Source organism: Corvus hawaiiensis, chromosome 3, assembly GCF_020740725.1.
Source record: "Corvus hawaiiensis isolate bCorHaw1 chromosome 3, bCorHaw1.pri.cur, whole genome shotgun sequence".
Classification (NCBI taxonomy): domain Eukaryota; kingdom Metazoa; phylum Chordata; class Aves; order Passeriformes; family Corvidae; genus Corvus; species Corvus hawaiiensis.
The window spans coordinates 87,152,834-87,165,794 of record NC_063215.1 but is presented as its reverse complement, the minus strand read 5'-3'; the positions used below and the strand labels follow the sequence as shown (position 1 = coordinate 87,165,794).

At 36.9% G+C, this 12,961-nt stretch overlaps 1 protein-coding gene across 2 annotated transcripts in view; it reads left to right on the top strand.

Moving 5' to 3' along the window:
• Window positions 1-39: 39 nt before the first annotated feature.
• The window catches only part of BTBD9 (BTB domain containing 9), a 161,074-nt gene continuing 148,152 nt past the window's right edge, over window positions 40-12,961 (top strand). Inside the window, exons 1-6 of one of the 2 annotated variants that reach the window (XM_048296601.1) lie at window positions 40-109; window positions 1,922-2,088; window positions 6,959-7,169; window positions 7,748-8,111; window positions 9,710-9,974; window positions 11,804-12,023. In XM_048296601.1, coding sequence (XP_048152558.1) covers window positions 2,007-2,088; window positions 6,959-7,169; window positions 7,748-8,111; window positions 9,710-9,974; window positions 11,804-12,023 — 1,142 coding nt within the window. In that variant the 5' untranslated portion in view covers window positions 40-109; window positions 1,922-2,006. Of the gene's footprint in view, window positions 110-1,921; window positions 2,089-6,958; window positions 7,170-7,747; window positions 8,112-9,709; window positions 9,975-11,803; window positions 12,024-12,961 lie in introns of those variants that run through there. The other variant, XM_048296602.1, reaches the window with a different exon arrangement.

Here is a 12,961-nt window from a genome sequence, read left to right as displayed (position 1 = left end):
CTCGCGCGTCACACGCAGGCCGCTGCTGCCCGCTGACGTCAGCGCGCCGCCACGTGACGTATGGACGGCGGCAGGGCGGGGGGAGGAGGCCTCGGCGGCGGCGGGGCCGGTGAGTCCCGCGGGCGGGAGGGGCGCGGGGGGCGCGGCCCGGAGGCCGAGCGGGGTCCCGAGGCCGTCCGGAGTGAGGTGCTGCCGCCGGAGGCTCCCAGCGGGCGCGGGCAGGGCGACCCTGGGCGGGCCGGGGGAGTGCCGCCGTCCGGCGAAGGCGCCGGACGCGTTTGGCGGTGAAGCGATTTCACCTGAAGTGCCTTTTTGTGGAGGCGAGGGACGGGGCGGCCGAGCGGGCGGGGGTCGCCTTCCCTGGCGCCTCCCGGGCTGGGGGTCGGTGGCGGCCCGGGTTACCCCGGGCGCGACCTTGGGCTCATCGCCGGCTCCGGCCGCCGTCTTTGGTCCGCGCCCGTCTCACCTGCCGCCCCCTCGTCCTGCCCCCGGCTGGCTTCTCAAGGCCCTGTTGTGGCTATCTAATTGGAATTTTATTTACTTAAAAATACGAATTCGGTATTCTGACGCTCTCGCGGTACTCAGTGTTTTCCCTGCTGCTTTGGTGTCGTAGTAGTTTAACCACTGTGCAAGTTACGCACTACTGTGATTCATTGAAATTAACTCTTAGAAGACGTGTTATCAGACTTCAAAAAACAAGTTAATGTTAACTTGTTAGCAACCTGCCGATGATCTCGCTTGCCGAGCAATGCTCTTTGCTCGTGCTTTTAAAGCGCAGCACGCAGACCTTCTTAAATCCCTGTGCTGGAATCACTTAAGTTTGTGTTTTAGGATTTAATTTGAGCCTCCTCACAATGTAGGTGTATTTGGTGTGCCTTCTGTTACAAATCTGTAAATCAGGTACTCGAACTGTTCTGTTGGGATGTTTACTCATATTTAACAAAAAAAGACCAAGAATTTTCATAAAAGGTTTTTGAATATATTTTGACAACACGGGCCAACACGATAATATACATTACTTAGAGAGAAAGTATTTACATATTACATTTTGTTTCTCAAAACCCAGGAGATTTTCATTGTCACATGTCTGTTTTTGACTTGCAGGATTAAGGTGTGATAACCTTCTAGTTCATGCGACTACCTAAAAGTATTTTTTTTCTACCTCTCCTCCTTTGTTCTCTTAAACGTATCCTTTAAAGAAGGTTAGAGTGACTCTTACGAGAGAAATCATACGTCAAGGTATCATCTACTTACCAAATTAAATACAGTTTATTTTTCCTCCTGGCAGATTTGATGGGAAGGTTAACAATAATTTATACTTGTTGAGGAGACTCATTATGTCGGTTATGTATTTAAGCAAGTAAAGCCTCTATATTTCTGTATTTCCTCATCCTACAGTTTTGTTTCGTTTTCCTGTTTATAAAAAAAGCTTGTGCAAGAGAAAGATCTGCAACTGCCTTAAATCTTGTAAAAAGAACAACGACCAGAACTCCCAAAACCTTTAGCTAGCCAAGAACACTTGGAGAATTTTGGCTGTGTAGGGAATAATGTGTGTGTGATACAGTTTGTATAGACCTGGTTTAATTAGGACACCTGTGTGGGAAAATGGGGTTTTCAGGGACGTTAATGCTGTAGCAGGAATGTCAAGATGAAATTTTTGTGGCTTAAAATGAACAAATGAATGGCAGTATGTTCTGTGATGGTTAAAAATATGAATGGTCAAAATTAAATTATGATGACTCAGAAAAGAAATTCTATTGCCGTATTCTAACGGTTTTAGAAGTTTTCTCATGAAATTGAAGGTTTCTAAAAGAATTTATTTCCACAAAGTTTGAATTGAGAAATACACATCTCTCTCACTTTCATCATAAGGCTTTGTGCTCATGGTTTCTGATGGTGTGTATTTCATGCATTGTTCCAGGAAATGGTCCAGTTGTTGCTGTGCAGCTGGATGTTGCTGAATAACGTTTCTATGAGCTTGCTGTTCAATCTGTCTGTTGTTCAGAATGGCGAAGAACCCTAATTTCCCGGAAGCCGGGAATCTGCCTACAGGCTACGTTCACTGTAGGTCTTCAGACAGCTTCACTGGTGAGTGGACCGATGTGTTTTCTTGAGATTTTAATGGTTTTGTTGTATGCCATTTTAAGCAGGTTAATTTTATATACATGTTAATAAATAATCTGCACTAATATATTGTTCTTTGTACTTAGCTGAACTGACTCCTGCTCTTCTGTCACAGGAAAGCGTCTGAGCGGAATGTAAAACGTTGGCACTACAGCACTTAAGTGACAGGAGTGTGTTTGCAGATGAGCAGGGCATAACTTCCCATATGCTTTGAGTCAAAATATTTTTTGGTACTAAATTGCTGTTTCGAATGCTGTGATTGGGTGGTGTGGTTAGTTACCATTAATGTTACCATCTGCTTTCCTTTTAATCCTTTCACAACAGAAGGGTTGGAGATGAGACTTGAAAGTTCTGTGAATTGCACTTACTCAAGCTTTCATATTCTGTATTTATAAAGTCATAGGGGTTGATTATGTTGTTTGTATTTTTGGCTACTAAGTATCAAAACTTTTTTGGTTTTCTGTCAATTTTCACTCAGTTTCAACTTTGTTATTGTTACTTAGAAGTACAAAGGAGCTACTGTAGCAGCGGTTCTGACAGAATTGTTTACACTCTGAATGTTGAAGTATTTACAGAAAATTTCTGTTTCCTGAGTTGTTTGTTTATTGTGCCTGAACTCGGGAGAACAAATTATTTTTTATAAAAAGACATATGTGTATCCATTGGAAATACAAACCATAGGATTTGAACCAGTGGTATGTTTGTACAGTAGTGTTACTGTTACACCTATTGTGTTCTGGGAGTCTGTGGTAATAGACATTGAAACTAAAGTAATACTTTGCTAGAATTTATTTACAATATATGAAGTAATTATGATGTAGTGAATTACAAAAAATTGAGATGTTACTCAAGTGCCATCCAATAAACTGAGAACCAGTTTTTAGATAAAAGAGCAGTGTAAAAGTATTACATTTAAGAAAATTCCCTTTGTGTATTTCTGATAAAAGTATTATCTTGCTAGGTACAAACTAGAGGATGTAGGAATTAGTTGTTTTAAAGGTATGAAATTATTTGCTCAGTGTTTATAATCCAGACATACTTCATGAAAAAATTAATTTTAGCAATAATCTGTTTACTTGCATTTATTTCTAAAGTTTAGATGGAGGTATCAGTTATGTAAGCATTCTTCACTCACTTGATATAAAATTTTTCTTCAAATTATTCATGATTAATTTCTTATATTCAATCTTCTATGCCTTGTAGAAAAACAACACTTCCATGCTTCTTTGAAGCAGCACTGCTTTTCAGAGGATTCTTGACTGTTAAACTAAATGAGGGAGGGAAGAGACTGAGTGCTGATCTTTCAGTGCAGCTTCTAGTTATTTAGTAAGGATGTCTTTGCTGTTTTGCTGTTGTTGCTGCATTTTCTAGCTCTTGTTTTTGTATCCTATAATATGTTACAGATTACTTACTGAGTAGAAATACAAGAAACTGAAAGCTTAGAGGGGGTGAAATTACCTAGTATTGCATGCTGCCTTATTGTAATACTAGGCTGCATTTTTCACATGCTCACTCTTGAATAGCGTGTCTTTCAGTGGGGTCAGAGAAGTGGTTTTGTAGGCCTTAGGACCTAACAAATGCCTTTTCAGACTGTTGCCTTTCTAATGGTGCCTTGAAATCACTGAGAACACTGTTTTGTTTGTTTATTTCTGTGTCATATCCAAAGCTTCAGCAGCTGACTCCTGAGGCAGTTAATTAGCTCTGAATACCTCCTGGAAATAGGTTATGGTGCTGGCAACAGGCTTGTAAATGGCATTTTCTTGGACTGCCAGGAAGAGTAAGCACCTGTATTCTCTGAAAGGGTGATGTTTGATGACAGAAGATGTCAGATGGAGCTTCAGGAAGGGTTTTGCCCAAGTTCTTAGCAGCATCCATTTTTTTTTTTTTTTTTAATCATAGATGGCACTTTTGAATAACAACTAGAAAAATACACGTTTAGCTATACAGGGAAGTTGTGAGCTCATAGCAACTTGGCACAACTAAAGAGGTTATTATGTTTTACTTCCTCAAACAAGAAATGCACAGATTGCTTTAAGGGTTGTCTGAGTTTGTACCATTAATTAATCCAGCCTAGGAAGATATGAAGTCATGTATTATTTGGTCCTATATTTTGAAGGCAGGACTGTCTCACTGGTCTGCTTTATATGAAAAATCCACAATACAGACAAAGCTTGTGTTGGAAATCTATGTTGGTGTGTTTCTTCAATATACTGGTGTTACCCATAGTGCACAGAAAAGGCATGAACGTGATTTTGTAAAGGTGACAGTGCCCAACACTTCGAGTCGTTCAAGCATTTGAAAGGCCTCCTCGGCTTGTAGCCATCATTTGAGTCCTGTATTTCCTGTGCTCAGCAGGTTTGTGTTTGAAACTGATGGATTAGAATAGTACATGGAACCAGCAATTCAGAGAGCATTACACATCAGAACAAATTTGCCTTGCTGCTTAGACACAGGGCGATTTCTAAATTTCTACTTTCATTGCTTGCTGTTGTTCAGCATCTTGATGTTCATAAGGACTGAACATCCTCAGTTACTAGCAAGTGTTCTCACTTCAGACTTTGCCCTCTTACATAAAAAGATTCTTGTTTAGACAGAGGTTTATGTACCCTTGAGAGGGAAGTGTGCTTTTGATTTTATTTGTTTATTTAACCGTAAATAGAAACAATTTCCCTTGAGCTTTTCACCCTGTTGGCACATGACAACATCCACAGCTACTGAAAGGAAAGTTAATGTGCAGCTGGTGGCATTCCCTTCTCTTCACTACTTTTACAGTCTCTCAGTTTCATTCAGACAGTACCTGTTCTTATTTTTTAGAGACAAGAGTGGATTCAGGAAACAAAGTAGAATGTAGTAAAAACTGGAAATAAAAATAGATTTTAAGATTAAAATGTGCCAATATTTGTACATGAAGTATCATAAATCAGCTTACTCAATCAATAAAAGTTTAAACTAACAGAAGAGAGATAATACAGAGTTCCTTGATGATGTGTAATTCATATGTAGTTGGGTTGCCTGACTATTGCAAATGAAGATCAACAACAGCAATTATGGGTGTGGTATGAAAGTCTTTAAGGAGTACCGACACCTGAGATTGCAGCTGAGTAACAAATACATCTCTTTGTTTCCTCCCTCGGTGTAATAAAAAGTTTTCTATTTTGAGGGCATTTCAATTTTACCGTTGTCTATAAACTCTCAATCAATCATGTTGTGGTAAGTAGTATTGCTGGTAGAAATAGATGCTGCTGGGCTGATGTTGGTTAACCTTGCTTGATAGAAAGTAAATGTTACTGGAAGCATAAATCTAAATTATCTTAACTAATTGTAAATTAACCAGTGCAAGTGGAAGAAATAGTCTGTTACTATGAAAACCCATGAAAATTAATTTACTTTCGTGTCAGGATAGAAGAATGACTGTACAGTATTCTGTGTTCCCATGGGTTAGGCTGCCTTCAGTATCCTTGGCCATTGTTGCTGGTTGTGTGCTGTAGTGGCTACACAAGCGTACAGCTTCTAATTCAATGAGCAGAGACAGCCAGTGGAAACCTGGGGGTTTGTTCCCATTTGTGCTGTGATCTATTACTGATTTAGTATGCTGTATTTTTCTTAAATTTTATTTTCTATTTCTATCACTTTTTTTTTTAGTTTAAGTTCTTTGCGACTGTTTCCACAATATCTTGATTTTGGGTTAAGCATTTCCATGTGTTAAAAGTGCAAATAATAACCCCAAGTGCATCTTTTTGCTTGGTTTTTACATATTTTCTCATAGTATTTTTACAGTAGAACCTAAAAGTGTATTTCTGTCATGAATATTTGACTTGGAAGATTTACGTGTTAGGTGTGTGCAAGGTATGGTGTCATAATTTTCTTGGTTCTTGTGGTACCTTTCTTCAGCCCTAGGTATCTGCCCATTTTGAAAAGTTGCTAGTAAATGGAGCATGGAAGATGTCTCTGAAAATATGGATGGTTAACTGAAACAGCTAACTGATTTTTAAAGAAAAGTGAACCGAAGTGTAACAATAGATGCCGATATAAGACCTAAATTTGCCTGGAGATGCTCTTGCCATTGAGACTACAGAAAGCCTCTGTTGCCAAAATAAACCAAAACAAAGAAAAGCTAAAACCTGTTGTGAATGAAGAAGAAACAAAAGATATGCCTAATGCATTAATCTATATTGTACATTACTGGGCAATCTCCTAATTTTATGACTGAGGTATTAGGGGGTTTGTTTTCTTATGCATATGAGGGAACAAGAAGTCATCAAGAAAACTGAGTGTAAAGAATAAGAAAATTGAATTGTACATTTTAAAGCTTTTCTCTCTGACAGGCTTTGTCTGCTATTTATTAAAACTTACCTTGATTGTTATTTTTCTCCCAGTTCTGAAAAGTTGACTAGAATCCTGCAAAAACACTGTTTTTACATTTTCACTGATTCTAGTACAGTCTGGAGAGTTAAGACTAAGCTTAATTGGTCAGAAGCTTATTTCATTTTTGTGTGTGTGCATTTTAATTCAGATGAAATTTCTTTCTTATGGTAACATTATTTAAAATAGTTTAATTTTTAATTCTCTTTGTTGGAAGCTTTTTCTTTTAAGTAAAAGGGTTGACTGAACAAAAAGGTGACAGAATTCTCTGAAGTACTTTGTCAGCTAGAATTGTTGGTGCCAGCTGTGTTGTGTCCAGTTGAAAAGGAAATTTCATAGACAACCTCTTGGTTTAATTTTTCTTGTAATATATGATTACTTAGACTAATCACTTCTTTGTTACTGCAGTTATGCTTGCTATTCTTCATATTTTTTGCTCTGTGTAATACTGCTTGTTTTCTTTGTCCTTTAGGCTACCAGTATCACCATCCCTCCAAGATGAGTAACAGCCATCCACTTCGTCCTTACACAGCTGTGGGGGAGATCGACCACGTTCACATTCTGTCAGAGCATATTGGTGCTCTAATGAACGGGGAGGAATACAGCGACGTTACCTTTATTGTGGAAAAGAAGCGTTTCCCAGCACACAGAGTGATCCTGGCTGCTAGATGCCATTATTTCAGGTGAAGTAAGGCTTTTTGTCAGGCTCACAGGAAATTTTTATGCAGATGAGATAAACATTGTTTCTCTATGAACTTTTCAGGGTGTAATCATCTGTCCATTGAGTGTGACCTTTTCTGTGTGAATGTTTCCCAGCACATCAAATCATTTTGTTCAAATAGAAAAAGATAAATACCATGTCACAGTGTTATTCTTTTGACCTTCATTAAATTGGATTTTGAAGGTAGTTTCACAAATTCAAGAGAAAGATCGCTTGAGAACAGGAAGGTACTACTGCAAAATTGTTTTGATTTCTCAGAGTATAACTGGTGTGCTTCTATGGAATATACTCAATTAGCAAGTTTCATTTTGATGAATTGGAATTGAGAAGAGGTTTGGCTGAAAAAGACTAGAAGATATATTTTAAAACTAGGAATAATACTAATCTAGCTTTTTTTTAATATAAGAGCTGGGCATTTTTCAATAGAAATGTATTTACTAAAGCTTCCTGGTAATCTTATTCCAGTGAATTTTCTCAGAGAGTTAAGCTACTAACCTAAACTAACCTAAACTAAACTAAACTAAACTCTCTTCCTTACAGAGCATTATTGTATGGAGGAATGAGAGAATCTCAGCCTGAAGCAGAAATTCCTCTTCAGGACACTACTGCAGAGGCATTTACCATGCTGTTGAAATACATTTACACTGGTCGTGCTACACTACGAGATGAGAAAGAGGAGGTTCTTCTAGACTTCCTAAGCCTAGCACATAAATACGGATTCCCAGAACTGGAGGATTCCACGTCTGAGTATCTTTGCACAATACTTAATATTCAGAACGTCTGTATGACTTTTGATGTTGCCAGTCTTTATTCTCTTCCCAAACTAACTTTTATGTGCTGTATGTTCATGGATAGAAATGCCCAAGAGGTCCTCTCCAGTGAAGGTTTCCTGTCACTTTCTAAGGTATATCTTTTGTTTGCACTTTTTTCCCCCAGGACTGTTAATTTTAATGTGCATACAATTTTGTGATGAAATACTAATGGGGGCACCAATTAAAAACTTGTGTTAGTTCATAGCTATCATTTTATACTAGTGAAACTGTGATGGTTAGAAATATTCAAGACAAGCTGAACTGAAAATTTTGGCAATCTGTTCTGAATTTTTTAGGTATTGACCAGTCAGTATAGCTAAATATAGTAAATCTAATGGTGTGTTCTAGGAGATGGCAGCAGGAAATCTAATCTTAATTTGTCTTATTTCATGTCTTCCTGATATAATTTGGCTTCTGAATGCTGCACAGGGGAAGTCAAATATAGACTTGAATATGACAGGAGATACTTTGTTCTATTAATTTCTTGATACAGACTTCTTTAATGATGGGTGGTTTTCTGCTGTATAAACTGAAGCATTCTGGAGATGACTGTGATTTATATTGCTGATTGTCATCGTGTTCTGAACTTGCAGAATATGGTGGTGTGGTAGAGTGCTTTGGGTTTGTGTGTTCTTTTTTTTGTTAGATGTGTAAATATTTGTGACGGAGTCAGGCTGTTCTATGAAGTTGAAATTTTGCACTTACTCCGGCAGGGTCTTTGGGCTGGACATAATAGTGACGGAGTGTTTTCAAGTAGTGTTTGTGTGAAGCAGCAGAGCACCTGGAATGAGTGATGCTTTAATTGGGGGTTTTTAAAGTGATTTTTCTTAGTGGAAAAGCTGTGAAGGGTTTATTCCTTGAATGAGTATACAACACTGCTCTGCTCACTTACCTGTTGTATAAGGAAAAAAGATTTTTTTCTCTCTGTACTTTGTCATGTCGGTTTGTTAAATCTGAGCTCTGAGAGCATGTTATCAATAAAGAAATGAGCAAACATCATTCATCAGGAAGTGCACACTTTGATGTCTTTGGCATAGCCAGTCCTGGTATATCTGAGAGATCTTTCCTTTTTCTAGGCAAGCTCCTGATTATTCTACTACCTAAGTGAAAATCAAAAAGCTGTTTGATTATTTTGGTTCTCATTTTGCAGTTAGTCAGTTTTCTACATGAATAAGAGCCACTGGAGTTCTTACCTGCTGATTCTTAGTTGGCACCAAAAGACAGAGGGAAAGATTGTGACAGACAGAAATCCCAAGTAGTTAGAAATGGTTAAAAAAAGTGATTCCAAGCAACACTTTTTTTTCTCATCAGTGTTCTTATAGCAATCTTAAGTTCAAAGGAATATTTTGAACATACTGCCAAGTCCCTAAATCTTGTAGTGTTCCAAAGTAAACTTGAACTACTGAATGGTATTATATTGATTTGATTAGTTCTCTACATTTCATTTTCTTCTAGTGGTTTTGTAATATTGCCTATTATTTTGGTCATGGATTCTGTAATTCTTGCATAACTAAAACAAGCTACAATTTCAGGGAGTCACTCCTTTAAAGATTATTTTTAATAGCTACAATTTAAAATAGCCGTTAACTTTTTGCCGTATTTGAATTTCCCTTGATTAAAAAAATAAAACTAAAATTAATTTCTGTTTATTTAGGGGGTATAATTTTTTGTTCTTATTTCTCTTTTCCAGGCTGCTCTTCTAAGTATTGTGCTGAGAGACTCATTTGCAGCTCCTGAAAAGGACATTTTCCAAGCTTTGATGAACTGGTGTAAACATAACCCCAAGGAAAACCATGCTGAAATCATGCAAGCAGTACGTTTGCCACTAATGAGTCTAACAGAACTACTGAACGTTGTAAGACCTTCTGGATTGTTGTCACCTGATGCCATCCTAGATGCCATTAAGATTCGTTCTGAGAGTAGGGACATGGACCTCAACTACAGGGGCATGTTAAGTAAGCATCAGATTTTTTGTTTGTTTCCTTCAGACTGTAGTTCTCTGGAGGATGTGGTTAATTTGTGCTTTGAGTTTTCATTTATTACTGTGTGTTATAAAAGGCTTACAATATGAAACATATTGTTACGTAACTGTTCATGCCGTTTTTATTCCTTTATATTAGTCAATTATTTTCTTGCTTTGTATCTCAGATATTGCTCAAACATGAATGTAATACCATTTTCCTAGAGGAAGTGGTAATTTAGTAGAAAAGGTTTTACAAAAACATGGAAAATAAAAATGAATTGGCTGTGAGATAAATGATATTTAAATGATTTTATGTTGATGGCGACTTGTTTTCTTCATAAATATTTTCATAATTTCTCCACTACTTACGACTTTTCACTTACTCTTTACCTGTTTGTCTAAATAGTTAAACAAGTCTCTGAAATTGTTTTAGTGGAAGCCTAAGAAATGTAAGAAGCCTTGTGTTTGACTTTTTTTTCTGTGCTCTCTGTTAATTCAACAATAGTATATAACACTCAAGCTTTAAAAAGATATTGTTAGCCATCTAATGTGTGATTTATAGGGAGAATTTGGCCCACAGTAAAAATTAAGTTAAATGTTCTTTAAGAGCCTGCGCTGTATTCTCAGTCATGCATGATGAGCACAGAAAACTACTGCTATCTCAGAATTGCATATTCTCTTTGTTCTCCCTTAGAAGTTACAGTTATTAATATTTAACCATATGAGTTAATATTAGGATATTGTAAAAGTCTTCTCATGCAAGACATTCTGTTGACATTGCAGTAGATAAATTTGAATAAGTCAAATGGTCTTTTCTGGCTTCTTTTCTGGATATATATCTCCACAATAACATGCTCCTAATCGCAGCTTTTCTGAGAGTGGAATTTCTTTGTTGTTTTAGTACTCATTCAGAACCTTGGAACTTCTTCTATTTGTGGAAACATTGACGACCACTTACCACTTCAAATTCTGTTCTTTATATGTCAAATTTTTAACACCCAGTTAAAATTCATACTTCTGTTGCCAACCTGCCTGAAAAGTTTGGGGTAGCTTTTCATCATTTAGCTTTCAGATCATATTTTCTAGGATCTCTCCTCAAAGATGGCTGTTAAAAATGTCTTTTGAAGAGGGTAGTTTACAGAGTGTTGTTTTGTAGCTGAAGTTAGGGATCGTTATCCCCAGTTAGCTTGAAGGAAGATGTTCCTAGGACACAAGCTTATTACTGTGAAATATTGGCATAAAAAACTTGCTTTTCCATCTGGGTTCAAAGCCCAAGTATCCAGAAGTTTCCCACTTCACTTGAGTTCATTTACCTTTGCAGGGTACTGGAAGCTCATATAGCTATCGAAGGAGCGTGTGTGGCTATACTGCTGTATACGCCACTCTGCAAATTCATGATGCATCTTGAACATTTGATACACATCTTGTACATTTAAGTTTCTTCCACTTAGGAGGAGAAAAATCCAATAAAACCCAAACCAAAAGCAAACAACGGTTGACAGGTGCAACAGAATTCTGTAAAATCATGAAGGGGACTGCTACATAATATCACAACTACATAATTATCAGTAAATTAGCACAACTTTATTACCATAAAACATGTAGGAGATACCAAATGAAACTGAGGAAGCTAAATGTTCTTAATGCCTCTTTTTTTTTCTACTTTTCTTCTTTTTTTTTTTTCCCCTAGAGGATGTGTTTGCAGCCAAGAAAGGATACTACTAATAATCTTTGGTCTGACCTAACAGAGTTGATATCCAGAACATTTAATTCGCAGTATGTGAGTGCAAAATTTAAGCAATTATTTCCTTTTCTTCTTAGTACCAGGGGAGAATATTGCAACAATGAAATATGGAGCACAAGTTGTGAAAGGGGAGCTGAAGTCTGCTCTTTTAGATGGAGATACTCAGAACTATGACCTGGATCATGGCTTCTCTCGACACCCGATCAACGACGACTGCCGGTCCGGAATTGAAATTAAACTAGGCCAGCCCTCAATAATCAACCACGTACGAATTCTCCTGTGGGACAGAGACAGTCGGTAGGTGCCAAGGTGACATAAAAAGGGAAAGTAGTGCATTTTGTACTGGTGATGATGTAGCAGTGCAAACTATAAATTAAATATTTTCTGGAAACAGCATGATGGTGTTGGAGATGACTATTGCAAGATTTATTTGAAAAAACCCTGATTTTTAAATGTAATTCTGGTTACTTACACACCAGACCGTATTTTGAGATGTTAAACTACCTTAAAATATTTAAATATTTTTTACATCTTTGCATTTCAAACGTTGAAATTTTTTTTTTGTTCCAATTTTTTCAATACATCAAAACCATTAAGAAATGGCACACTTTGACAATAAGATTGGACTTGATCTTAGAGGTCTTTTCCAGCGTAAATGATTCTGTGATTCTGTAATTCAGAGGTAATAATTTAGTAGACAGCTCAGCAGTTATTCCTAAGCTATTAAAAACAATAAAACAGGCTACTTACACATTTATTATATACCTTATCACCTTTCTGATAAAGAATTAATTTCATTTTCAGACTAATAGTTTAGAGTTGTAGAACAGTTGCATTTTGCTTTTTCAGCTAAGCCATGTTACTTTAGAACAGGTTGTATAAAAGTTTTATTTAGGGTGGGATTTTTGTAAATTTAAATTCATTTTAAATATGAATTAGTTACTAATAATTCAAAACCAATTTCATTAAGTTTTAGCTATTTAACTGTTTCAAATAAGTTCTCCTACTTCAGTTCAACTCAAATTTGTTTCACCTCTATTTCTTTTGTTAAGATTAAAAAGTGAATCTTTGATGGTATAAGGAACTGCTTCATGTAGTATTATACTAGTTGTGTCAGAAGATCAACCAAATTTATGAACCAATTATCAACCAAATTTATAAAATCTGAAACAGTATTAGAGATATATTAATAATAAGTTCTCTAGCAATTTTTGGAGAACTTATATAACTGGTAA